The following is a 27,868-nucleotide window of genomic DNA, read 5'->3' on the forward strand; positions in this document are numbered from 1 at the left end:
GACGCGACTCTCTCTCTCTTCCAAATGATCGACACGTTCGAGAATTGAAGGCAGGCGGAAACAAGCGGGTCGAGTTTACAGGGAGGCATGCGCAAAAAGCTGTCCCTGGCTGGGGGAGTTTGAATGGAACTCCTTCTCTTGGCTGGAAATTCCATCATGAGTTTTTAAAAATCTTACCGGGGCAGATTGCATTGGAAGATGCTGCAACGGGACATTAAAGTGTTTCAACTCGAAATTGTGCACGTGGTGATTTATTCTGGTTTTATGTGTTGACTTGATGAACGAGGCTTGCATGTCACCGCGTATTTTCGCTGGCCCGTGTAAAAGCTTACTCAGGAAGCGATCGCGGAATCTTAATCAGATGAGCATGGGATTCACTGGGACCAGGCTACACCGTTGAATGGTCCTGCAACACCATTTGATTGTTAACCCTAATATTCTGACAATTTCCCGTCCCCAACACACACACACACAAAACAGATGATCTGGGTCATTATCGCACTGTGGAAAGGGCAAATTGGCTGGCGCCTTTCTCACCACAGTGAACAGAATCAAAAAGTGCCGTAAAGAAGTCCTAATGGGAATGCAAACGATGCTATAAAAAATGCAAATTTTTAAACTCCCAGTCAATCTATTTATATCTTAATGTCAAATGAATACATTTAAATTAATTTTGTGTTACATAGCGTGAGTTTGTAAAGTTCCTTCCTATGACGTTTCAAATGTGTTAAAATGAAAGTAGTGAAAAACAGTACAGCTTCCAATCATAATTGAGCTAAATATTTCTAGTTGCCCATGAGTCTATATCTGGTTGTGTTCATATAAAACAGCAGCATACGTCTAGGAGAAAAACAATGCTGGAGAGACTCAGTGTAATTTATGTAGCAAAGATACAGGTACATGATCAACGTTTGTGTTTGAACCCTTCATCGAGGTATGGATGGTCTGAACAGAGTTCCGCCTGGCGACATTTTTCCATACCTTGATGAAGGGCTCAACCCAGAAACGTTGGTTATGTATCTTTATCTTTGCTATATAAAGTACATAGTTTGACCTGTTGAGTTTCTCCAGCGTTGTGTGGGGAGAATTTAATGTTTTACATTCCTTGGAAGGGGTTTGATACCATAATGAGGTGAAATCCATTTCCTACCAGCATTAAAGTAACTGAACGACAACAAATTAAGTTGCTTCTAATTTGTTTTGGGAAAAGATGACAAAACAACAAAAGCACATGAGAATTGTCAGGAGGATTTTCGGGAACCGAGTAGGGAAGAACTTCCTCCTGGAGGCTTAATGGTTTTTTTTTTAACTGCAAAAGGGGAACACACAAATATAAACTCCACCAGGTGTTTTCAATAAGTGAGGACAGGAGATGAAATGATGCACCTGGAATAAGATGATAAACTAATCATATTAATTCAAAAGTAGGTGTGAAGGAGCAAAATCAGCGAAGCAGCGTGAACTTTGTTCAGCATGTGTAAAGAGAGCTAAACAGAACTAAAACTTGTTCTAACACCCAGCAAATAACAGATATATAACAACGTATGCTTAAAGGATGATAAACAAATTTAAACAGTGCATTTACTGAATAAGAGTTTGTCTAGAATCAAAATTAAGTTTATAAACCATAAGAAAATTGTTCTCGCCCATCCCCCCCCCCCCACCCCATCGCCACCCTCTTCTTTCAAGTAGTATTTTCAAGAATTTGGATAAAGTGTACTTGCACAGTTGGTGGTCTGACTTGAGAAAGAACAGTTCGGAAAGGCAAACCCCAATGCGGACAATTAACTCCAAAAGCACTCAAATCTCTGCTGGGAAGAAAATAAATATGAACTATTTTTAAAGCTATGTTAAAGAGTATTGTGTGTTATGTGTGCGGTAGAGGGCAGTGGAATTTTGGTCAAATGTAAACAAAATCGACTGCAGCAGAGACCATGTTAAATATTATTATGCTGTAGATGGTAAAGAATGTTGAAGAGAAGTCCAGATCTGGGCAGAAAAGTGCACCCAAATTAGAGCATGAATCATTATATTACAGCGTCCTCAACCCCGGCCAACAATGAGCAGCAAATTTCAGTCGTGCTTTTAGGATTTGCATTCTGAGGTCATAATAAACTGTAGGTTATTAAACAACTTTATTGCCATAATTTACACTATAGCCTGTTTGTACCCTCATTGTAAACATGCTTAAATTTGTTGCGGGTTGGTTTAGATGCGTATACCTATTTCCAATATTTTAATTTAATTACATTGCAAAATAAGCAAATTTGTATACTTTGTTTCTGAAATAATTTACCTTGTTTTATTTGGAAATATAATGTTAAAACAATGTTTGATACTAGTATGAACTGTTTAACGTTATTGATATATTTAAAACATTTATTGCTTTTTAACAGAATGATTATCTGTTTCAGCCATAAAGAAAACATTGGTACAGTGCAGAGCTGAGTTAAGCATCAGCTCAATCTATATGAGGGCTAACCATTGGTGTTGCCTTTTGAAAGATTACTGTGCGACTGCGTCAACACCGCACGCAATTGTTTCAAATGATTTCCCATTGTGTTTTTTGAAGGCTAAGGAAGGTGTTTTGTGGCACCGTTGTGCGCCTCACAATTCTGGATGGTTCACAACAGTCAAGGGTATCCAGCTCAATACAGTGATATTGATGATCCCGAGTGCATGTTGCTTTTACTCGGCGCCTAGCGTGCTATTATACAAGTTTCACCCTTTGCAGTGCATCGGTTGCTAAAAAGAGACTAACCCGCCTATTCTAATCGATTCGTGGGTCTTGAAAAACGGGTGAACTCTTCGCCTAAACATTAAATAGACGTAGATATGATTGCTTGCTGTTCTTTCAACCTATTAATTAATTTCCTCTAAACTCTTAAATGGGTGCAGATATGAAAATAGGTTTGTCCGATGTTCTTTGGATGAATTCATTCCAATCACCCTGTTTGTGAGTCACCTTTAAATTGATAAAGTATGACTTGCCTCCAGCTACTGGCTTTACTCCAGGGTTAAATTGCCTGGCGAGGATAACAACGTGTTCAACCTTCGTCAGAGGACGACAGAAATTGAATGCGGTCCGATTGCTTTTTATTGGGGGAGAGGGTGTGGTCTGGTGTTCTTTGGGGTTATTTACTGGTCGATGGTGTAGCAGTGGCTGGCTGTGTTAGATGTGGAGTTGGTGCAGTTCCTGCTATTGGTTACCTGTATCTCATTGAATTCCCAAGAATTACATGGGAGTGTCAGTGATCTGCGGTTTGTTCATCCCAATCTGCCTTTCTCGCTCCTTCGATTTTAATCATTGAGATCAATTCCCGAAATCCCTCTAATTTGGCACGGATTATCACAATCTGATTGTTGAAACTTTGCAAAGTATTTAAATTTGCCAACGACGTCATCCGAGGAGGTGGATGGTCCGGTTAGCGAATATCTATAAAACCGCTGTCCACAGAAAACCCACCAATTCTCATCCCCAACTGGGTTGATGTGAAATTTTAAACGAAAACTACTGCGTAATCTGGTTTTAAAAACAACTGATTGCTCCGACGTTTCAATTGCACCTCCAACAGAAGTGTAAGTTGTTCAATGTTTCTTTCGTTGGCGACTCGTCGGTTATGTTTTAGGCTTTCAAACTTAAAACACTCCTCGTTGTAGCAAGATCTTGCCTGGGATTTGCCTAACAGATCATGGCGCAATTAAATAATGATCTTATTCGCTCAGTTTGTATTGACAAGGTCAAACTAAACCAACAATTTGGAATTTGGTCTATCTAATAATGAATCCGTTACTAGAACTGTTTCGGCCGAATGTGTTTTGGTAATCGTCTCAATGTTAACTCACCTCATCTTTGTGGATTGCTCTGCTTCAATCATTTTGCGTCTATGCCTTGACTTGTTGAATTATGCAGCGCTCCACCTAATCCTCGGCCCGAACAAACAGACGACGAATCCAACAATAAAAATATGGGATCGCGCGTGGAAAGAAAGAAATAACCACGTTTTACTCTTTTCACCAATCACGGGATATGTGTGGCGAGGCTCTGTTCGCTGTGTCTTTCAAATATTCTTGAAACTAAGGGGATTGTTTCTTGATGAGGATAAACGTGCTGCATTTTGAATGTTCAGACCGACTTTGGCGACCAAAGGTCCCGTAACTCGAATTATTTTTTTTAAAGCAATAAATATTCGTAGAGCTTCTGGTTTTTCTCCTTCACTAACTTGTTGTGACAAAATCTGCTTAAAATATTGCCAAAGTTGTGTTAATGGGGGGGGGGGGGGGGGTGGTTTAATGAAGGATCCTGCATTCTACGGGCAATTTCACGCTTGAGTACTTTCGACTTTTCTGAAAGCAATCCATGTTTTGGATACAGGAATTGAGCAGAGATTGGAGATTCGTGGAATAGATCAACCCTTCTCTACTGGGTACCAATGTTTTCTTGAAACTGGGAAGAAAATGTTTTCATGTTAAAAATCTTGTAATCGCGACTCTTGTTCTCGCCAGAGGAGCAGATAATTCACCGTAGTGTGTTGGTTGCTGGCCATGTTTCTGCCCGGTGTTGAGTACCTGTCAGCGGTGGCCACGGCACTCGCCTCTCTGCTCTCGGTGCTGCTTATCCTCTCTGTGTCCAGACAGCTGTGGACACTCGCCTGGAATGTGACGAGAGACCGGGACAACAAGCTGCCGCTTCCCAAAGGTTCAATGGGCTGGCCACTGCTTGGAGAGACGCTGCACTGGATGGTACAGGTACGGAGAAGGCAATAATTGCCAGTGAAGCAGATCCTACCAGTCAAGCGTTTTATATCGGGGGGAGGGGCAATTCCTGCGCCCACCCTGGTTCGTTCCTCTTTTCCTTCTCTTGCTTTGACTTAGAGTGAAACCTTTTGTTTGTGTATACAGTTAAATCGAATAGCGTTCGTTTCAGGCACTTTCATCGATGCTAACAAATAACAAGGGGCCCATTTATTGGCTCCTGCATTTGTATCTTCCTCTAACAGTTGGGGAAGTAATTGCTCCCCCGTAACGTCGTGAAGTGCTTTGGGGTGGTTTCCACTCCCTAATCTAAGATCGCATAACATCTGAATCGGTTTTAATTTTTAAAAAAAAAGCAAGTTTACTTTAATAACCGGTGGATGCCGATTTTAATTCGGAATCCGTGCGCACTCATCACGATTGGATCTTTTCCAATTCGAGAAAAGAATATTCAAGACGAGAGGACAGGAAGGAAGGGGTGAACAGCAACGAAGAAGCAGGCGGGGTGCTCCCCTAATCCGGTCTGTGAACAGAGCCTTCATGGGAAGGCGATCGCATATTGTGTCAGACTCTGGGGTCCTCGCTGCTCGGATGAGGGTTTTGCTTGAGGGGGGAGGTGGCGAGAATTGAAGGAAGGATCCGTCCCAAACACTCGGAAGCACTTTGCCTTAATTACAGGTGTTTCCAGATGTTTAGATGGGTAGTTAGACTGAATCTCCCGCTATGCGTCAGCCTTCGGTCATCAGTGCCTCCCTCCTTCCTTTCGGCAGGGTGCCGACTTCCACGCTTCCAGGAGAGAAAAATATGGAAACGTCTTCAAAACGCACCTTCTGGGCAGGCCGGTGATCCGAGTGACGGGGGCGGAAAATATCCGGAAGATCCTGATGGGAGAGCACAGCCTGGTGAGCGCGCAATGGCCTCACAGCACCAGGATCCTGCTGGGCACCAATACACTCGCCAACTCCAGCGGGGACATGCACCGCCAGCGACGGAGGGCAAGTACCTTCATTGGGGCGGGGGATCTCAGCACAGGAGGCAGGAGAGACTGCGGAGTCTGGGATCTGGGGGAACGCAGCAGGTCAGGCGCAGTGAGACACCGTGCGCGGCTACTGGGATTAAGGCAGAACCTGTGCTTATCCCATTGCCTCGACGGATGGACTCGACCAGGAGTTTGGTTCCCCCACCATCCCGAGACTGCAATGTGGAACTCGTCTTCCAGAAACGTCTCTTTTTTAGAACATTAATGAAAAGAGTATAAATTGTTAGCCTGTTAAATCTGAGAGGATGATTCATTTCAAGACGCCGCTGCTCTGGTTCCGATCTTTGGGCATTAAAACAAACCGCAGGGTCTCGCGGCTGGTCTATACTTGCTTTCACACTCCGTTTGCCTTTTGTAGATCCTGGCCCGGGTATTCAGTCACTCCGCTCTTGACAGTTACCTACCTGGCACCCAGCAAGTGGTCCGCTCCCGGGTGCAGGAATGGTGTGAGGAGCGGGCACCAGTCGCCGTTTACCCCGCCACCAAAGCCTTGACTTTCTGTATCGCCGTCCGGACCCTGCTGGGACTCCGAGCTGCCGACCACCAGCTTTACTACTTGTCTTGTACATTCGAGCAGCTGATGGAAAATATCTTCTCGCTGCCTTTGGATATTCCCTTCAGCGGCCTGCGCAAGGTATGCTATCGATGTATCAATTTACCCGCCGGCGGTCATCCGTTCACCCCAAGACATTGCTTCAGTCTGCCCCTGCTGTTCGGACCTCAACACATGTAATTGGTCAGCGCGGAATTTTCCACGGGACTGACTTACAGCCTGGCAACCAGTCCAGGTTTCAGATGAACTCCAAAGCAGTTGTCGCCCAAACTTTCGCTGGTTATTTTCCAGGGAGGTGTGTGTTGCATTGAGGGCTTGGCCCTTTCATTCTATAAACCCGAACAGATGTTTGTGCATTCTGAACCCTTCACTTTTGTAGCAAATTCCAAACCTGCTTTGATATTAATGTGGAGTTTAGAATTTAAACTTCCCCTGGTTTTATGTTTCTATACAATTGTGTACACGGCAACATATTAAATGACAGTGGCATTTGAAAGAAGGTAGCGTATTGAACAGAGTACTCCTTCTGTTTGCAAGTGCCGTAATTGAAAGGTGGAACGTTATCAGATTTCAGATAGAATTAACTCATGATGTAGCTTCCTTTCGAGCCCGTGATTAAAAGCCGTATTCTTTGTAGTTACCAGACAACACGGTCTCAATACACCTTCGATATAAAGTAAAACGGAGACTCATTTGAGGGCAATGTTTTTCTAAGGGTATCAAAGCAAGGAATGCATTGCACGAGTACTTGGAAAAAGCAATCTCCGAAAAACTGCAGCAAAACAGCCCCGGTGCCTATCCCGATGCTCTGGATTTCATCCTGAATAGTGCGAGGGAGATCGGGAAGGAGCCGAACCTCCAGGAACTCAAGGTAATCGGATCTCGTTTGAAAATGTGATTAATCCTCCCGTCTTCAATTCTCGTTCGGATTTTCCTTCCGTTTTCACGCTGTTCGTTTCTGTTCTTAGATATTTCCATGAATAAGTAGATGCAGTTAAGGCCCTTAAAAATCGCTGAACAATCTGCATCAAATCGTTCATTGCCTCTGCTTGCGTGCACGTCCAATGCCGGTAGCCGGCCAGGACTCCCAGGAGTAACATCACTTGCAGCTTTCGCGCCACGGCGAAGCGGGTTCTGTTCTATGGTAATACTTGAGATCTTGCATCCATCAAATCGAGCCCCTCTGTTGACTCTCAGTGCTGGGTGTTTGAAGTACAATTGTGCGGTAAAGCGAGTCCGGATCTCCTAAGGGCAAATGCAGCAGAAATTGTTTCGAAGTCAGGCTCCCTGTCCCTGCTGGTAATTATACTAAGTTACTCAGAAAACAGGTAGATTTGTACACTTGTGTGTGAGTCCTGCTCCAAATCCTCTTCTACCCCAATTAGAGATGGGTTTGGAAATACAGCACAAATTGACCTTTTCAGATGTTGCTTCCAAAACTAACTTTTCAAAACTACGTGCCTGCAACTGTGCTCTACATAGTCTATTTGTCTGTACTGGTAACCATGGCCTTGCCTCTCCTCATCACCCTGCAACCTTGTATTTTCCCTTCAGATCCTTTCAGAGCTGCCTTATGAATACTACAAGAGATAGCTCCTTAAAGGTGGTTCTATCTTGGTGGGATGGGAGGAGGGGGGGGGGGTGGAGAAAATGACACTATATATTTGAAAAGGAAAATGTATGTATCATGGTCAATGTGGTTTATGGTGTGAAAAATAAAAAAAATAAAAAAAAAGATGGTCCTATCCAAAGACTATTTAACTGAACTTCTCAAAATTTCATATCATTGCGATTGATCACAGATTTGAGGACTATTTAGTCAAAGTCAAATGGTATTGTAAATTCATTGGTTTTCTCTGTATAAAACTGGCCTCTAATTTTAAATTTTAGTAGTGGTGCCAAGGGGAAAATGAAATAATTAAGACTATTTGTTTCAAGGCCACTGTTGCCAAATGAAACTAAACAATATTAGTTTTCTAGAAATTGCAGGAAAATGTTTATTATAAATACAGATGCAGATTGAAAAAAGACGATGTTGTTGTTGGCACAAGGTGATTTGGTTGTCATAGCATTGTGTAATGGATCATGCTTTGTGGAGTAAGAGGTACCTGGGAATGAATTGATTCATCACAGCCTATTCTAAGAGACTGTCTGTAAGAGAAAACATTGGAAACACTTAGCACCTGTAGAAAGGAAACAGTTCAGATAGAAAACGGTTTCTACTTCACAGATGTTGCCTGGTCTGCTGAGCCGTTCCAGCATTTCTACTTTTAGTTTTGATTTCCAGGATGTGTGGCTGCAAACTGTTCATTTTACCAGCTGCATTTTATTTTAAGACACCAATTGATAGGCAATTCCATGAAAACCACTTTCAAGACCAAAGCAATTTTTATTAAGTGATTCTTAGTGACCTCTAAACATTTTGCTTGCAAATATCATTCCTGAAGGCACTCAAATAAATTAACAAGCAATTAGTCTACTCTACAATAATTTCATTTCACTAAACCTACAGAAGCCTTTATAATTGCTAATTTTGCTTTGTTAATAGCTTCTACCCTGCTCTAACATTAAATTGACATTGTGAATTGGGATTATAGTCTGTGTGGATTAGTAAATTGCTCATCAATTAGATAATCTATTGATTAAATAAATGGTTCATCAATTTAATGGTCGAGTTCTAGTCCGATTTGCAAGTTTCATTCACCTGCCCTTTAACCACACATCGCACTAAACTTGAGATATCAGTGCAGGAGAGAAAAATGATTCATGAAAGATGGACAGTTCTTGACCTCAGGAGCCATGAAATGCAAATACATTTTGCCTTGGAGAGTTTCTTCTGCCATGATTTCATATTGGGATTGTACAGGAGGTAGATCACCTCAGAGAGGTGGTCCAGAAACTTTGTTTTGTCATCGCATGTAGTTTCATTCCAAAAGCTTATGAAATTGGACTTGAGAAATGTTTCCTTGTTGAACATTTATTAACTGAAGTTGACTTTTATAAAATGTTACTGAAGTTGATTCTTCTAAACAGCATTCAATTCAAAGCAATCGAATGGAAACAAGATACATCTGCTGGAATCAATTCTGGAGCCACCAATCTTTGATTTTTAACATTTATTTTCTTAAAGACAATGCCAAGGTCAATAGTATTAACATGGTCTTGAGTTGGTGCATGGCTCCGATTATCATTCTCTGCAAGGAGAATTGGAATAATCGTGCCTTCAGTTTAATACATTGAATTTATCAGCAGTATCGTTTTAATTATAGCTTCTTCAAAGCTCCGTTTCTGCTATTAATATTTATCCCATTTTATTGAGGCCAGTTGTTCCCTTTTTGGGTAGAAAAATCCTGAGTAGACAAAGAATTGTTGGAGGAACACTCGACAAGTCAGTCAGAATCACTGGAATTAGAATTTATTGTCATGAACAAGTCATGACACTTGGTGTTTTGCGGCAGCGTCACAGTGTAAAATTCATATAAACCACCTTACCACAAAAAATGGAAAAATAGTGCACGAAAATTAAGGCAAGTGTCTTTGGTTCTTATTCATGAATCTGATGGTAGTGGGGAAGAAGTTGTCCTTGGCCACTGAGTGTTCGTCTTTAGGCTCCTGTATTAGCAGAATGAAAAGGGCGTGACCTGGGTGGTGGGAGTCCTTGAGGATAGAGGGTGTTTTTATAAGACATCACCTCTCGTAGATGTCCTTGATAGAGTGGTTTGGTGCCTGTGATGTCACAGGCTGAGTTAACAACCGTCTGGAGTTTTGTCTTGTCCTGAGAGTTGACACCTCCATGGGTAGAAATAGTCAGCCAATGTTCCTGGTTTGAGCCCTTTATTAAGACTAAGGTAAAAATACATATAAAAGGGGGAGAGAAGCTGGAGGAGTGGCCCAGAGGTGCAGAGAACAAAGTATAAAAGGTGGAGAGAGAGGTAGAGGAGAATCCATGCGGGGGGTGGAAATAAGAGAAAATAAGAGAGGGAGAGAGGGGAAAAATAAGTACATTAGGTAAAGGAGAGAGAATCAGGAGTTACCTAAATTTAGAAAATCATTGTTTGTGCTATTAGATTTATGACTGTCCAGGAGGAATGTAATCTATTGTTTTTATTGTTCTGTGGGTTTACATTTGGCCTCGCCCTGACAATGGTTGAGACTAATGACAGACATGCCTCTGCAGGAATGGTTGGGGAGCTGAAATGCCAAACTGATGATGTCTACCCATAGATACTGTCTGACCTGCTGAGTTCTTCAAGCAATCATTTGTTTGCTTGAGATTCCAGCATCTGCAGGTTTTGTCTTTCTCAGTTAGGATTGCAACTAGGATTGTATTTTGGTCTGGGTCTGTTAGAATGTTGCCTTCCCTGAAAGATAACAATGTATCATTTGGGGTTTAAACTGCTTAGTCACTTTTACAGATGTGAGCTTTGTATCCATCTTGCAGTTGACTTTGAACAGGCTTCCTCAGATCCATTACTTTATTCAAATGACCGCTTTGTTTGTGAATTCTATCATAGACTCAAAAAGCTAAAATAGGGTGTTTGCAGCCTCCATTTAGAGTAGTTACGAAGTCAATAGACCCTTTCAATCAAGGAAAATGCCCAACTGTAAAGGCAGAGGTTCTCCACCCTTGTGCCTCAAGACGTACCTTTCTGAACGCACCGTGGCTGGCTCCGAGGCGCAGAATCCAACCCTTCTCAGGAAAGGATAATCGGCAGAGTGCTGCTCTCTGCCACTTGGCTTGAAAGTCCAACCGGTCTGATGACGGCGTTAGTCCGCGACCTATCTCGCCACTCATCCCTTTCCCTCCATGACCCCCTCAGGGCAAGGGCAGTGGGCAAAAGCTGTCAGGGGGAAGTGGGAGCCATCAGGAGGAGGTGGAGCCAGCTGGAGCCGTCAGGGGGTGGCTGGTGCAGGCTCACAGGGCTATACTCTGCAGCTCAAAATGCATCAGAACAATGGCTGCCTTCCCTACCCATAATCCCCCATGCAACTGGAACTGTTCTGGGAAGCACTGAGCAGTTCCAGCTGTGTGGGGATTATGGGTAGGGAAGACGGCCATTGCTCTTCCGCATATTTATGACAGGTGGTGCTAAGGCACCAGTCGCCCCACTTCCGTCGGATCTGGAGGGCGCTAATAGAATGCAACACTGGAGCAATTCTATGAAAGGTAAGTTTTATATTTTCCCTCCAAGCTTGTAGCCAGGTGAAGGCCTAATAAGACTGAAATGTGGAAACAATATTAGAAAATACTGTCATACTTTGTGTTTCCATTAGCAACTGGATTATAGAAAAGTTGTCAATTCTAAATCTTTGCCTGGATTGTATTGATTTCACAGGTGGGATATCTTCTAATGTCTGCTTACAAAATGTTGAGAGTAGAGAGGATTCTTTAGTTCAGTACATTGCGATCCCAGATCATATTGCACACGAGTTAAATGAATGATTCACCTCCAAATATAAAAATCAATTGCAATAATTTTAGGGGTTTTAACACTCCTATTTAGAAAGTCCAAATAAATTGAGCAATTTATACATGTTACAGATATTGTTTTCTTGGGTGGCTTCAAGTCCATCCTTGACTGAACGGGAGATCAGAGAACGTATTTTTTCTAATGCATGAAAATTACCTGCATAATTATCTGCAGATGTGTTGGAAATACTCAGCAGATCAGGTTCTTGACTCCCAAACAATCTGATGCAGTTCACACAGTGATCTTCACACAATTATATATTTTGGTAGAGATCTGTTGTGCGGGATCATGTTGATATTGCAAACCCTTGTGTGACCATGCTCAAAATAGTTCCTTGTCATTGATCTTCCCACCAAGTGAAGTTGATTCTTTCTGTTATTCATGAGCACTTTATAAATTTTGATTAAATTTCCTGCCACCCACATTTCCAAGAAAACAAACCTAACCTAAATGTTCTCTCATCATATCTTGAATTCTCCATAAACAGGAGCATTGCACCAACACCTCACGGGGCTGGTCCAGGCACCTCCTCGTTGCCGTTTTTGGTGAGCTCCTGACCTAAAAAATGAACACTGCATTCTTGTCCATAAATCTAAATTTTATCCTCTTCAGCTCTATCACATCCTTTCAAACCGATCAATACAAAATATTCTACTTGAGGCCTAACTAATGTTATGTGTTATTCTGGCACAATCTTAATGCACTTGGACATTATGTTTCAGCCAATTAAAGTAAATGTCTAGAATACCTTAACAATCTGTGGACATGAACCTTTACTTATAAGCTTCTTGAGATTTATTATGTTGTCATCCTTGTTAAATTTTCAAAAACTAGTCATGCACAATCCTGAACAAATTCCTGTTTCCTGCCTTGGTTAAAGTCCACTCTTCTCATTGATTTCTACCAAGAATTGTTCCTATAACTTGCCCTTGACTAATGTTATACAGTAATTATATGATACTTCAGTAAACAGAAGGACCATTTTAGTAATATTTCAGATCTCCTTTCAAGTCTGTACCAAGTGATTTGAAAATTAACTCATTAATTTTAGAGCTTTTGCTATGTGACCCCTCTTCTGGGATACATTGAATGCAAAAATGGTTTATTGAACTTAATTTAGCTAGATCCCTTCACATTCCTTTATCTGTTATGTCAAATATTTCACACCTTCCTTGACTTCTAAGCAGGATGGAATCTTTCATACTCTTTCTTCTTTGTGATCCCCAAACAGAGGAGGTCCCAAATTCTTGGATCACCTTGGATGCTTCTCCTCTAGTCTGAGTTCCATGGCTTGATGGTACCACAAAAAGTTTTACTTTTATTCCAACTACAAAAATGATATTTACAAGGGCAAATCGTAAAGGTGCTGGAAAAGCGAAGCAGGTTATGTAGCATCAATAGGAAGTAAAGGGTAACCAATGTTTCTGGCCTGAGCTCTTAGCACTTTTATGCCTTGCACTGTAATCACAGTGTCTGCAGACTTTCCTGATTAGCTCACATTATTTGGCAGGTTGCGTGGTCCCAGTAAATATCTTGGAGGATAATGTTAGTTCAGCACTATGGTCAGTTAATACCAACAATTGATTGCCATAATTTGGTGAGTGGGCTTACTAAAGTTGCCCCTAAAACATGCTCTCGAACTTACTAATTGCTACGTTGTTATGATGGAGCTCAGCATTATGCTTGCTTCAAGAGACTGGCATGAAGCAGACAATGTGGCCTGCTCATCTAAGCTGGCCCATGGAGCTGGATCTTCAGTGGACACTGACACATCAGTCACATCTACTCATTGACTTCATTTACTCTTTCCTGAATTCCTCTTTCAACTTAAATGCATTCCTTTCTAGGAACTGATATTGTTGTTATAAAGTGTTCTGGTTCTTTCAGCCTTCATAATTTTATATATCTGTTAAATCTCCCCTCCTACCTTTTTGGTCCAGCAAAAACAAGCCCAACTCTGGGGAACATACCCATAAATTTCAATAGAAAACTAAATGCTGGAGATACTCCTCAGGACAGGCAGCATCTGTGGAAAAAGAAATAGATAATATTTCATTTCTAAATCCTTTGTTTTAACAAAGGGTCTCAGATCCAAGACATGAATTAAGCTTTTTTTTTTCCCCTAGAAATGTTGAAGGTTTCCAGCATTTTCTGTTTATATTTCAAATTTCTGACATTTTTGTATTTTGTGGCTCATAAATCTCCTCTGCGTTATCTTTTGTGCTATCATCTATCTAGAGCTTTGACAAGCAGAATGTACTCGGGCTGTGGTCTAACTGTATTTCTCTACCTTCTCTCACTTGACTTACTGGTGTATTCTGTGCATCACCAAAAAAAGTGCTTTTTTTTAATCCACTTCAGAGCTTTCAATAAATAACACTGGACAACAAATTGTTTCAAAGGTTTGCTTCCTTAAACAAAAATGATTTCATGATAGACAACTTCAAGATGAACATAAAGATAATTTCAGACTTGATGTAACACTTAGGAAGCTGGAGAGACATTAAGTTAACTTTTATTGAAACTAGCAAAATGATGCTGGCACATTGCATTCGTTCAACTGATCTTTGTAGGAATATATTAGTGGACTTAAAATATGAGAAGAAATCACAAAAATAGCTAATATCTTAAAAAATGGTACATGATATGAACGTTTTAAGGTGACTTTTGCGATCAGCAACCCAAAATCTATACCATGCACCCAGAGAGTTCAGGAAGCAAAATCTTTGTTATCCAGTGTAATAGGTACCATTGACAATTTGTAGATACACTCACCAAGATCCCGCTTCTAAGTATCCTTCCACTGTACATTCCTTTGTCACCATTCCCTTACTCAAATGCAATGCTCACATTTTTAATCCCAAACTGACGTTGCATGGCTATTTTGGACTATTCTCGCTCTGGGAGAAGAGCTAGTTTTAGAGAAATTCTTCATTCCTGTTCTGAATGTTCAACACCTGGTTCCACAATTAATTTCAGGAAGTCTACACAGTGAGGAACAGTCTGGATCATTAAGGGTCACTATTTAAATAATGCCACATTGTACACCTGCTAACTCACTCTCTGTACTTCCAAAAAGCTTTCTGCTTTGCTCTCAACCAGGCCTGAGCTTACCACAGATTTTTATTTTATAGTCTGGTGTTTTTAGTGTTAGGGACATTTTTTTCTCTGTTGTTAAATGTAACATGATACAGGGCAGTTGTGTACATGAAGCTATAGATGGTGACTTTATTATTCATAAATTGGAGCTATTGTTAACAAAACTACAAGATAACTCCTGAGCCATCATTAATTTGGTAAAACTCCACAAATCTGGCAGCCTTTGTAATTTGGTGCTGCACTGACAGATTTTCTGGACTATTGCATATAATTTCTGTTAAAATCTTAACATCCCTTAAATAATTTCTTAGCTGTTGCATAGTATCAATTTTCAGTGAAACAGTTAAAACCTGAAATGGAGTGTGGGAACAAGGGCCACAATGAGTTGAAAAGAAGAATGAGAACTAGGCCTGAGTGAGTAGAAATGAAGCATTGGAAGCTAGGCCCTGGTGAGTGGAAGGAGGGTGCAAGATTCAGGGTCCTTGCATGTTAAAGGGAGCACAGGGACCAGGGCCCCAGTGAGTCAAAAGGGAGTGCAACAAATATTATCAAGTGAACCAGATTCAGGATTTAAAACTGAAACAAGAGTTTCAGCTACTTGAGTATTCTCAGTAAGGTGTGGCTAATGTGTGATTTACTTATTTAAAAACTTATTATTAAACTTGAGGAACAACAGATTTATTTTGGATACACTTAAACTTAATATCACTACATTTAACTCTGTCCATCAACATTTATTACAAAGCTTCTTTTTTTCTTAGAGCCATAGAACAGGTGCTTCGGCCCTTCTAGTCTGAACTATTATTCTGCCCAGTCCAACTGACCTGCACCCAGTCCATAGCCCTCCATACCCCTCCCATCCATGTAGCTGTCCAAATGCTTCTTAAATGTTAAAATGGAGCCTGCATTCACCACTTCAGCTCACAGGTCATTCCACACTCCCACCATTCTCTGTGTGAAGAGATTCCCCCTCATGTTCCCCTTTTCGTTGAGTCATTACCAATTTTAAATGGCAGCGTGTGACCACATCATCCATGTTGTTAACACTATCTTTTTCCAGTCAATACATGCATATAGAAAATGCGAGTCAAATCTTACTAACTTAAACCACCTACGTATTTTCCTTACTGTCTCCTGCCATTCTTGCGAAAGATGTATCAAATTTGCTCTGGAAGGGCATCTTACTATCCTTTGAGATTCACTATCCACTAAATCTGACAACTCCAATTAAAATAAAAAGTACAAAGTATCCTTTATAAATCAATGTTACCTCTATCCAATCAGGTAAAAGTATTCAGCTCACTTCAGTACCTGTCCTTAATTATCATCTTGTCATCTCCAAACATTGCCACTAAGTGGTCTAGAACTCCTAGGATTCCCTTTCTTACCTCAATTGGCAAGGAAAGAGTGCACAATTTTCTAATCAAAAAAAAAAATCAGGCACAGGTTAAAAATACTTTTCAGATGTTCTAACAGCATCTTCCAATGACCCTTTAAAATGCTGGGATCTTGGGGATGCGTCAGTCATAGTCAAGTTTACTTGCTTGAATCCCTGCAGCATGCAATATTAATTTTCTTGGGACATTCTGCATTTTATCCACGTGTCTGCTGCAATGATTCACCATGCTGGCCCTTCCTTATTTCTACTTGCAGTATAGCTGTGCTTTTCAAGAAGCCCAGCTGTTTCTCACCACATCTCATGGCTTTGAAGCCATGACAGATTTCCAAGGCAAATATTTGGAGTTTCTGAGGAGAGAAAATAATTCTTAATATGTACATACATTAAATACTATCATATACCTATACACATAAAGGTATAATATAATGGACATGTGAATTTTTGAGAGCGGGGAATAACCAAGCCAATCCAAGCAGATTGAGGAAAATTGGCTAAAGTGAGTTTCCTAGAGCAGTATTTAGGTACAATGATGTAAAGCTATTGATTTAAGTGATTTAATTTTTTTTGCAGAAAGTTATGCAAAGAATATTATTCTATAGTAGAGAATGAGTTTGATGAGGCTATCCTGGGATGGATACAGAGAGGAATACTGTACACATCATCCTTAATAGTGCCAATAAAATTGAAATGATGTAGGAGTAAGGTTTGAGGCAGGTTTGTCAGTGAATCAGTTACATTACACATTAGGTATAGTGGTGGGGGCAGGTGCTACTTCTATATGGGTCAAATACGGATAGATCTTTCACAATATCAATTCATCACCTTTATTTATCATTCATACCATGCTACCATACCATGATAAAGACGAGATCGTGTTTCTGCAGGTCCATGGAGCATACTTACATAAATATAAGTTGGAATAGAAGTTAAACACATCGGAAATATTGAAGTGTTATGACATATACAGTAAAGGTCCATGGTACACTATCCACATATGTTCTGGGAATTCAAGAACCTGATGGCTTGAGGGAATAAACTGTTGCCCAATCTGGACATAAGGACCTGAGAGCTATGATACTTCCTACCAGCTGGCAGAGGGAGAACAGTTTACATGAGGGGTGTGTGGAGTCCCTCACAATGTTTATTGCCTTTCACCTGTGTCGAGTGTCCTTCATGGTAGGAAGAGAGCCCCCAATGATCTTTTCCACTGACTTCACTATCCTCTACAGGGTCTTTTGGTCCGAGGAAGTACAGCCTCTGAACCAGGTGGTGATGCAGTTGCCACAGGATGCTCTCAATGCATCTTCTGTAGAATGTAGTGAGGATGGAGGGTGGGAAATTGACTTCTCTCAGCCTTTGCAGGAAGTAGAGGTGTTGCTGCGCTTTCTTGACTATGGAGCTGTTCTTAAGGGATCAGGTGAGATTCTCCACCAAATGCACTCAAAGAACTTGATACTCTTGATGACCTCAAAGGTTGAGCACGGTTCCCCCCCCCCCCCCCCCCTGCTCCCAGGCCCTCCTGACGTCAATAATCATCTATTTTGTTTCATCAGGCATTCAGATACAGGTTGTTGGAGACTGCACCTCTTCTCCGTTCGCTGACTCCTCATTCTTACTGATCAGACCCACCACGGTCATCACGTCAGTGAACTGGATGGTGTGGTTTGAGCTGTGTTTAGCTCCATAGTTCTGGGTCAGAGTGAGCAGCAGAGGACTAAGCATGCAGCCCTGGGGTGGTGGGGGGTTAGATGGTGGCCCTCGAGCTCAGTGTGATGGTCTAGGAGATGCTGTTCCCAATCCAGACTGCCTGAGCTCTCCCGGACAGGAAGTCAAGAATCCAATTGCAGAGAGAGGTGTTTAGACCCAGCAGGTTCAACTTCCTTATCAGGTACTGGGGTATGATTGTGTTGAATGCTGAGCTGAAGTCAGTAAACAGCATTCGAAAATACCAGTCCTTAATTTCCAGGTGGGTGAGGGTGAGGGCTAGATGGAGGACTGTGGTAATGGCATTTTCCATAGAGCGGTTGGATCTTTATGGTAACTGCAGGTGATTTAGAGAGGGGGGCAGCAGGAGCTTGATGTGTCCCATGATGAGCCTTTCGAAGCACTTCATGAGGATGGACGTGAGATTATTAAACGCTCGTTTGAATCCTTGAAGTTGCATTCAATGCAAGATATGTTTCAGACAAACGAAGCAAGGCCGGATCCCACAAACAGTGATGTGGCAATGTAAAGGTTTTAGAGATGCTGTTTGGCCAAAACAAAAAGATATCTCGGTCGCAAAGTAAAATGGACTGACTCTTGGTGCCATAGTTATGATAAAGAAAAATCATATCCAGTGAACTTTATTTTAATCTCACGTGTGAAAGTTTTAATTCTCAGAGTGTGGGGTTGTTGCAAAATCTCTCGCTTCATTTGGAGATTTCCGCCCTGTCTTCTGCCGTAATGCAAATTTCCAGCTCGGATGAGAATCCGAGGACAACGTAATGAATCCCCTTAAATGTCTCCCATCCAGAGTCAGCGTTCCTTGAGGCAGAGTCTCGGGCGAGGTTCAATTATCTAGACGGCAATTGATTGGCAGTCGAAGGCTGCAATTAGTCTAGATAAGTACTTTCTGAGCCGAAGGGCTTGTCCCCATCTGCCTCTTTCCCAATGAATCCCACCATTAAAGACCCTCCTATGCGTATGAAAAGGTCTCACGTGTCTGGATTGCCAAATTTCTGGCAATCTTCCAAAGAGGGATGAATTTCAAACGGATTAATAATTTCCGGGGTTGATGCTGCTCAGCTTCTTCCATCTGTCAACGAGTTGCCTCGATATTTCTGTTCTCTCCCTAGGAAGCTGCGGTTGAGTTGATCTTCGCCGCCTTCTCCACGACAGCTAGTGCCAGCACATCCCTGGTGTTGCTTCTCCTTCAGCACTCCCAGGTCCGAGAGAAAGCGAGGCAAGAACTGGAACAGCACGGTTTGATCCCCAGCTGCCAATGCAATAGGCTCTTTGCCACCCAGGATAAAACCGCTGGCCACCAGCGGCCAGAGAATTTAACCAGAGGTATTGCCTTCCAATCGTCCGTTACAACGGATAAATCCGTCCGGCATCAAGAGTCTTCTCATATCCGCGCCGACCACGATCGTATCATCCTGGACAAAGAACCCTTTCGAAATAGCGAGTGTCCGGTCGCCGAGTCTCCCGGGGCGGCGGCGGAGAGTGAAGCGGGACGGTCGTGCGGAGATTGCGACTGTCAGCGCTCTCTGAGTCTGGACATCCTCGGCCGCCTGCGCTACCTCGACTGTGTGGTCAAGGAGGTCCTGAGGCTACTCCCCCCTGTGTCTGGGGGTTACAGGACGGCGCTGCAAACCTTTGAACTGAATGTAAGTAAAACTTCCTGCCGGGAAAGAAAGCTCCCATTTATAGATGCGGAATTCGGCTGCGTAGACGTGACCATTGCCTGCGCCAACTTTCCCAAAGAGCATTCGAATCTGGTCCCTTCCCTTGCACCAAAAAAATAATAATCGGAGCACTTCTCCCATATCCTTTTCAATGGTTGTTGAAACTGCGTCCATCGAGTACTGCAGAGTCCAATTAGCACCAGTCTGTCATTGGTCTTTATGGCTATTTGTGAATTCACTACACCAGTCGTGAGGTGGGATCTATATCATCCAGTTCAATGTAGATCTATTTTCATTAATTTTGATCTCGGTATTTTAAACTGTTTTACTTATTCGGAAAGGATCCAGCAACGCAAAAAGCCGGAGGAACTCAGCGCATCCATGGAAAGTTGCTATTTCGGCCCGAGTCCCTTCATGCTGCCTGAATCGCTGAGTTCCTCCAAGATTTTGTGTTGCTCCAGTTTTCTAGCACCTGTGAGAGGTTTCCACCCCCACCCCAGCTCCAGGAATGGGGTGGGATTCCATTGTACTGAGGAAGGGAGCTGCGGGCTGCACAATAAACGGTCATGCTAACTAAATCCAGTGTGGTGTTGGGTGAGCTGGATCGAGCTTTTGAAACGAACGCGATAATGAACAGCAAAAAAACTTGTCTGCACATTCCACGCAGAGGTGGGATTGGAGCGTGAAGGTAGGTTTAAGAGGTGACAATAATAAATATCAAGATCGATTCTTTTAGGCTATTGGCTCACAAGGTGGGGGGGGGGGGTGGCGTAGCAGAAATCTTCGGTTTGGATCAAGGGCTTTAAATACTTTCCAGTGTTTCGTAATACGCGGGGACTTTCAAATTGCATTCTCACATGCAGATATTCATAGGGAGCCTGACGCATCGATCCAAAAATAATGGTTGACCAAATCGTAAGGCCTTCCTGCTTACAGAAGCAGAACTTTGCATCTGGCCGGACTTATTCGAACCAAACAACAGGGGTGAAGGACAGTCGGCCGGGAGAGAGAGAATCCCAAAGCAGCCGACGTTAAAGTGGGTAACTCTTTTATAAGGAACTCCTCGAAAAGACAGCACGGGTTCATTATAAACACCTCTTATGAGGACACTTGAAGTCTCCAGTGCAGTGTTGAAATTGTACGCCCAATTCATTAAAATAAAATAAGAATAATTGCTGTTGCCAGAAAATTGAAATGAGCAGAAATATCTGGAAAATCAAACGAATCCCCATCCACCGAATGTTGAGGATGCCTTGCCAGTTCATAGGATTGGAACTTGTAGATGTCCTTTCGCGACATTATTAATGCACACTGTAACTGGTTGAAACTTTATACTGGAGAAACACGGGCAGGAATCTTGAGCAAACAAAACGGAGCGAGAGGGTTTGCAGATTCCTAAAAGGGGGTTGTACCAGAAGCCTTGTCTGTCTCCATGAATGCCTACTGACCTGCGGAGTCTCTCCAGATTCTTTGTTTTCTGAAGCTCAATACTGATGTTGGTGACACCTCGCATGCAACAGACTGGCCATCTGTAAAATTCATCGTGCTTTTCTGCTCTGGTACATCCTCACCTCCATCTTACAAAATCTCATATTCTACATCCAGCTATTCATCTTACATATTCATCTGTTTAAAATTATCGAATGCAATTCCCCTTTACCTCATCATTACACCCAAGTTCCTTTGCTTCTGGCCATTTTTCCCTGTTGAAAAAGCATTGTCATCTTCAAGCAAACTGCAGATTGGGGATGGGCAATGAAGGAGGGCTTTGCCAGCGACATCAACATTCCTCACACAATAACTCGAAGAAACACAATCTGCTGCCACCTTGCCTAACTTCTCAACTCATTTAATACTCCTCATAGGATATTTTCCTACCTAACCTTCTATCATCAATACATTTAGATAACATTTGGATTTGTATCTTAATTGTTAATATAAATGGATTTAGCTGAAGGGCCAAGTCTGGTCCTTGTGACACCTCACTTGCAACAGTCTGCTAATCTGAAAGGCATTGTTTATCCCACCCTCTTTCTGCTGAAGTTTGACCTTTATCGGTAAATGCCGATTTTTCATCTTGCATTCGCGGACCTGCACAACTAAAAAAAAACCAGAATTGGTTAAAGTGTGCTTTGGAAGGCCTTGGGAGGCTGAAGAATTAAAAGGCAATTGAATCGTTGGACCTGCCCCATTATGCAATGATATTAACCTAGCCCAACAGTATCCAGTCTCGGAGCTGTGTTTTGACAAACTGCCTGGACTTCCCTCGTGAGAACATCAGCTGCGCTGTTTTCCATACCCTTTATCTAACATGTTCCCTTTCTGCCACGCAGACGCGAGTGGCAGGGTCGACATTAATTTTCTATCCCCTACACCCCCTCTCCTCTCCCCCGCCCCCCCCCCCCATTGACCCTACTCTAAGGGGGTCGGTGAAATTCGACGCAGTTGCTAGGGGAGAGTCGCACTTGGGTCAAGCCAGGTTGTGGTGAATTAAAAGGGATTTGTTACAACCATCAGATCGTTTCCCACTGATTCTATTTAAACCCAAAGTTTGTTCATATATACCTGATTTAAATTTCCAAGTTATTATGACCTGTACAAGTTGCCCAGGGTGAGTGTGCTCGGGTCTGCTTGAGGATTGTCTCTGTCCTGGTGCTGATGAGCCGAAGCTCTTCCCGTGCTTTCCACAAGCCGCCATACAACACCCATGCAGTCCAACGTGATGCTGGTGGTAGCAGCTCTGCCAGAGAATGGCAACAATCACTTCGCAGCCGACCACCTTGTCGAGCATTTTGACTGCACGTTCGCGATGTTTTTTGCACAGTGGCCGAAGATTCAGATGGTGAGCACCGATGAATGCTACCGTTTTCTAGGCGCGTGGTGACAGCTTGCAAATTTGACTTATGTTATTGGTTTACACTGGTGTGCATTTAATTGTGTGCAATCCTGAACACTGTATTCAAATAACTAAATCTCAAAGAATATGGAATGTACGAAAGTCTGCAGACACCGTGGTTGAAGTAAAAGCGCAATGCTTGGAGAACTATGTACTTTATGTAGCAAAGAGAGTAGCAGGGATTACAGATGGGGAGCAGTTTTGCTGGTGTGCCCTTCTACCCTTATCCACCTATTACCTTCTGTCTGTGGGTCTGTGCTCCTCCCTCTGTCCCTCCACCTCACCATTTTGTTCGGGTGCCTGCCCACAATTAGCTCATGCCTTGATGAAGGGCTCAAGCCCGAAAAGTTGGTTATGTATCTTTGACTTTGCTACATAAAGTTCACTGTTTGACCTGATGAGTTTCTCCAGCACTGTTTCGAAAGTGTTACATTCTACAAGCTTGTCTTCACGTAGACTGATTCGACAATTTAATCTGCTCCTCCTATCTTTTTAAATTAAACATACAGCATGGTAACAGGCCATTTCGACCCACGAGTCTGTACCGCCCAATTAATCTGCACCCCTGGTACGTCGACACGGGGAGAACTCCTTACAGACAGCGCAGGATACGAACCCCTGTCCCCATCATTCGTTCTGCAGTGGCTTTGCGCTAACCGCTACACCAACACAAGTGACCAAAAATTCCAACTCATTCTTCTTTCTCGAACTGATGCAAAGCTTTATCCAATAAGGGTCTTCGACTTGAAACGTAAACTCTTTTTTTCCCCCTTAAATGGTACTTGACCTGCTAAGTTTTACCAGGTTTTTGGACTTATTTTATATTTCCAGCATTGTAATTTTTACGAGTTAGATGGTTCCTTAATTTTATAACCACTCAGACCTCCTTTTATTTAAAAATACTAATTGTCCACATCTGAATGCACACGATAAAGGGAGAAAAGGTTGCTTTCCCATTTGGCTGCCTTGTGTACAAGGAAACTATCTCAATCGCGTTCATTCTAAACTTATTCTGCAGCACGCAGGTTCATTTGCCCTTTCAAACAAGTTGGTTTGTCTTCAGTCAGCGCTCCCCCCCCCCCCATATGTTTTTGCATCCCAGACCCGCGAACGTTTCCTTTAATGCCGAACCGCATGAACATTCTGTCTCCTCCCAAGCTTTTCAGAGGTTGCAAACTAAAAAAAAACATTCTGTCTCCGAGAGGAGTGAAAGTTTGAGTATGATGCTCGACTATATATTTTCAATCTTTTGTTAATACTTCCTATTCAGGAATGGAGATGGAGAGACATGATCGCCCACGCCAAATGGCAAGGTAGCTGAATATTCAGGGTCACGGTTACGCTGAGTATTTGTGCCACTGAGAACTGCTGGAGGGCAACATAAGGAACCTTGAGCAAAGAAAGGGAAGAGGGAGGAACTCCGCAACCATGGAGAGAAAGTTTCGCGTCGGATCCCTTTTTGGAGACTAGGTTGGATATTCAAGCATGAAGAGAGGGTTGAAGAAAGCTGGGGGTGGGGGGGGGGGGATAAGATGGAAGAGGATGCTGGACAAAAGAAGATCGGAGAGGTGGAGAAATAGGTGGGGAAGAGAATACTTGGGAAAGGAGGTTGGTTGGAGAGAAGAGCGTGTAAAGGACAGATAGAATGTAGAACCAGCCGGATGAAGGTGGGGGTTTACGCAGGCAGCGGCTGGGCTGGATGTCACACAGTCCTGCAATGCCCTTTTCCCAAAGCTATGGTTTTTGTTGCATTGGTTCCCCATGCCCCAACAGATGGGAATCAAGATCCGTTGTGGCTTCTGCTGTAAATTAATCACTGGTTCTCCCACCGCGGCCTATTGCTCAGTTCCTGCTTCTCTGTCATGTTCGTGTTCTCTTCTTCGAAACTCACTCTCTCCCCTTTCCTATTTTGAAACAAACATTTATTTTGTCTCCAAAAGGACGTCGAGGGACTCACCAGGTCACGCAGCATCCCGAGAGAGAAAGGAGCAGTCACCTTTTCGGTCGGGATTTTTTTCAAGTCCCTCCAGCTCTTCACTTGTTCAAGATAAATGCAAAGGCAATTCGGTGTCTTTTGTCTTTCATAGCTACTCGACTGTCCTACATTTTCTCAAAGCTAACAAACTCCCCCTTTCTCCCTTCCAGTTTCTCTTCCCTTCGCCCTCTCTCCCACTCTTCCCCTACCTCGCTCCTCCCTCTGTTTTCTCTTTCCCCTCTCTTTATCCCCCCCCACACCTTTTCCCTCCCTCTCCGAGTCTTGCAAACACTTTGAAATCTTTCGTCCCCGAGGAAAATTACTGGGGATTTGTGATGAAAACATTCGGACATTCGGTAAAGGAGGGGGAATCAAAGCGGCGTGAGACAAAAATGAATCACAGCAGGGTAGAACCGAATGTGAGGGGGCCATCTGCTCCGACAGAGTGACAGCTTTCAGCAGGTAGAGAGCGAATGTCTTCATCAAGCCTATTGACCATCGAGCGTAAGGCGAAGGGATGAGGTTCGTTCTTTCTGAATGAATGAAGTAGTGTTAGAAGTTTATACAAGTACTGCCCGTAGTTACTTGCTCTGTTTGATTCACAGGGATGTCAGATACCTAAAGGCTGGAATATTATATACAGCATTCGCGACACACAAGAGACAGCGGCCGTCTATTTGAATCCAGACAGATTCGACCCAGATAGGTTTGGACCCGAGCGGGATGAGAGCAAAGCGGGTAGATTTAATTATTTGCCCTTCGGAGGGGGCGTTCGGAGCTGCATCGGAAAAGAGTTGGCGCAAATCATCCTCAAAACCCTGGCGATTGAATTAATTAGCAGCGCGCAGTGGGAACTGGCCAGTGCCGCCTACCCACACATGCAGACCGTGCCAGTTGTGCACCCAGTCGATGGGCTGAAGGTTCGGTTTCGTCGCTTGAATGATAAAGGAAATTGCAAACCCATAAACGAATAACAGGACCCGGCCTGGGGAGGGTGAGTTAGCCAGCGGCCGAGTCCTGTGACATCAGACGACGTGTTCAAATCTACGCCAAGCGATCCGCCCCCTCAAAATGTGAATGCCAATCAATGGAAATTAACATTGACCAGTTTCAGGCTTCCGCAGAGGGTCAATCACCAGTTATCTCAAAAGGTTCCCGATCTAGCTGGTTGTTGGATCTTAATTATTTCCCCCTCATCATTATATCCAAATACATCATGGCAAAACACAATACTTTATCTATGCACTTATATATTGATGACTCGCTTTCAGAGCGTACAACTACGAGTTCTCACTCGACTGGTGACCAGATACTGACCCCTGTATGTTAAACTTTGGTTTATCAGTGTGGAAAGGATGGCGCTTCGACAGTGAATTTTGTACATTGCCTTTTTGTTTTATTCCCCCTCCCAGAATATGTTTCAATCAACAGTAAAGGGACCAAAAGTAGTTATGTATTTTGTAAACCGAATAAAATATCTTTGTTTTGTTGACATTGGCTGTTCCTCTGGTTAGATTATAAAGACGACAGCATGGCCTCTTTCATCCTTGCCTCACTCGCCATGTCCATCCTCGCTGACCTTCGACAATGGTCGCAGTCTGGAGTTACGTGAAGAGGAATAGACTGTGATCTGGAAAGATCGGGGACTGGGGTGGTGACGAGGCGGGTGGGGCTGAGGATTGTGAGAGCGAGGTGGTGAGGTGTTCAGAAACAAGTTATTTTACACAGGGAGTGCTGGTTGCCTGGAATGGATTGCCGGAGGTGGTGGTGGAGGCTGGTACAAATAGGGGCATTGTGAAGATCCTTAGATAGGCACATGGATGGAAGAAAGGTAGTGTTATTGATGGGTGTGAAGTAGGGAAGGATTCGATTTTTGTGCTATGGTGGTGATCTTTGTTCTTTATGACACAAACATTCAATTCATGACCCACCGGGGGATTCTCGGGGCGGCTGAGTTGCCCTGTTTTAAATTGAGGCATTTAATCCCTGTGACATTTCCCATTAAACTTTAAGACCAGAATATCCTTGCTTTGACCATGGATTGTGCCTGTTCCTGAAAAAAAAAAGTGCCATTCATACAAAATCCAACCACGTGGAGTTTGTAGCGAAATCAGACTTTCGTGTATGATCCACTGGAGATATCGTGCGCCCTATCTTTTCTGGCAGCAAAGATGTCACTTGCCAAAGAATCCACCTTTCTAAAAATGTGCACGAAAACCCATACTACTGCCATTCTGGAAGCGCGGCGGGAAAATGAGGGTCTCGCTTTCCAGTTGGTTGCTTTTCTAGAGATTTAAAAGGAATCAGATAAACTCAAAAGTGGTTCCAGGCTGCCCAAACGTCTCAAATCAAATGCGTGTTTGATACCGGACTTAGTTGCAGATGTCTCAGAAGTGAGAGATTTTTGTTGAACTTTAGTGCCGAACCTATTATTAGTCATGACTGATCTCTGAGAGTGAGACAGGGACCTTGTGGTCCGACATCAAGGCATCTCACAAGAAGTCATCACAGATGTCCATTATATCAAGACCAATGAACGATACACCGGCATCCGCAGTTTTCCAAGGCTTTCACCATCGACGTACGTGAAATTCTTCAGCTTCACCCGCCAACCTGGGACTCTGACTGTAAAAATGATAAATTCGTGTTGTCTCTCACCTTCCTCATGTTGGGCCATGACCGTGTTTCTCCGTTTGTGGCTCAATGTGGCCCAAGACTGAGCGCATAGAGTGGTGGCGTCACCGCTCAGGATTCCAGCGAGCACTCAGATTTTTCCCAGTTATTCTTGGCTTTTCGCAAACACGGGAAGCTGTTGACTCATCGGAACTGACATCAGGAACTTCGTCAAACGGGAAAGGTTTCACTTCATCAGAACTTCTGAGAATCCGAGGGAGATCGGAGCTTTCAACAGCGTTAAGGGATGGAATCTTAGAAGATTGGTCCGGAGGACAGGACTTCTGGAGCTCCTCACATTAATGCCCTCGCCCACCATGACCCAGATACAAGGGCCATGAATGTACCAGAATGGTTGTGGAAAACGCAGCTTCTCTCCTCAGTGCACAGCAAGACTCAATCGTCGCACTACCTGGTGCAAACCAGCTGGCAGACTTGAAGCCTGAAGGCAGATTTTGAGGGGCGGCAGAAAGAGAATGAATGCTACCGAGAAGAATGTCCGCCTTGGCATCCACTGTTTTAAATCACAGCTGAATAGAGGGGTGTCAGCAAGAACTATAAGGCGTTCTCGGTTAAAGGGCACCTTCTCAGAAATGACCTGGCAGATAGTGGGCCTATT

General features: G+C 43.1%; 1 protein-coding gene across 1 annotated transcript; it reads left to right on the forward strand.

Moving 5' to 3' along the window:
• The first annotated feature begins 4,545 nt into the window (after nt 1-4,545).
• LOC138743925 (cytochrome P450 26C1-like) lies at nt 4,546-26,311 on the forward strand. Its single transcript, XM_069899489.1, has 6 exons — nt 4,546-4,749; nt 5,526-5,750; nt 6,153-6,428; nt 7,063-7,218; nt 19,154-19,687; nt 25,182-26,311. The coding sequence occupies exons 1-6, from the start codon at nt 4,546-4,548 to the stop codon at nt 25,548-25,550; spliced, it is 1,764 nt and encodes a 587-aa protein (XP_069755590.1). The 3' UTR covers nt 25,551-26,311.
• Nucleotides 26,312-27,868: the final 1,557 nt, after the last annotated feature.

This window comes from Narcine bancroftii, chromosome 10, assembly GCF_036971445.1.
Source record: "Narcine bancroftii isolate sNarBan1 chromosome 10, sNarBan1.hap1, whole genome shotgun sequence".
Classification (NCBI taxonomy): domain Eukaryota; kingdom Metazoa; phylum Chordata; class Chondrichthyes; order Torpediniformes; family Narcinidae; genus Narcine; species Narcine bancroftii.

Coding starts and splice junctions, on each gene's coding strand:
- LOC138743925 (XM_069899489.1), top strand. CDS start 4,546: ATGTTTCTGCCCGGTGTTGAGTACCTGTCAGCGGTGGCCACGGCACTC. Junction 5,751..6,152: donor TGCACCGCCAGCGACGGAGG/GCAAGTACCTTC, acceptor TGCCTTTTGTAG/ATCCTGGCCCGGGTATTCAG. Junction 6,429..7,062: donor CCTTCAGCGGCCTGCGCAAG/GTATGCTATCGA, acceptor TGTTTTTCTAAG/GGTATCAAAGCAAGGAATGC.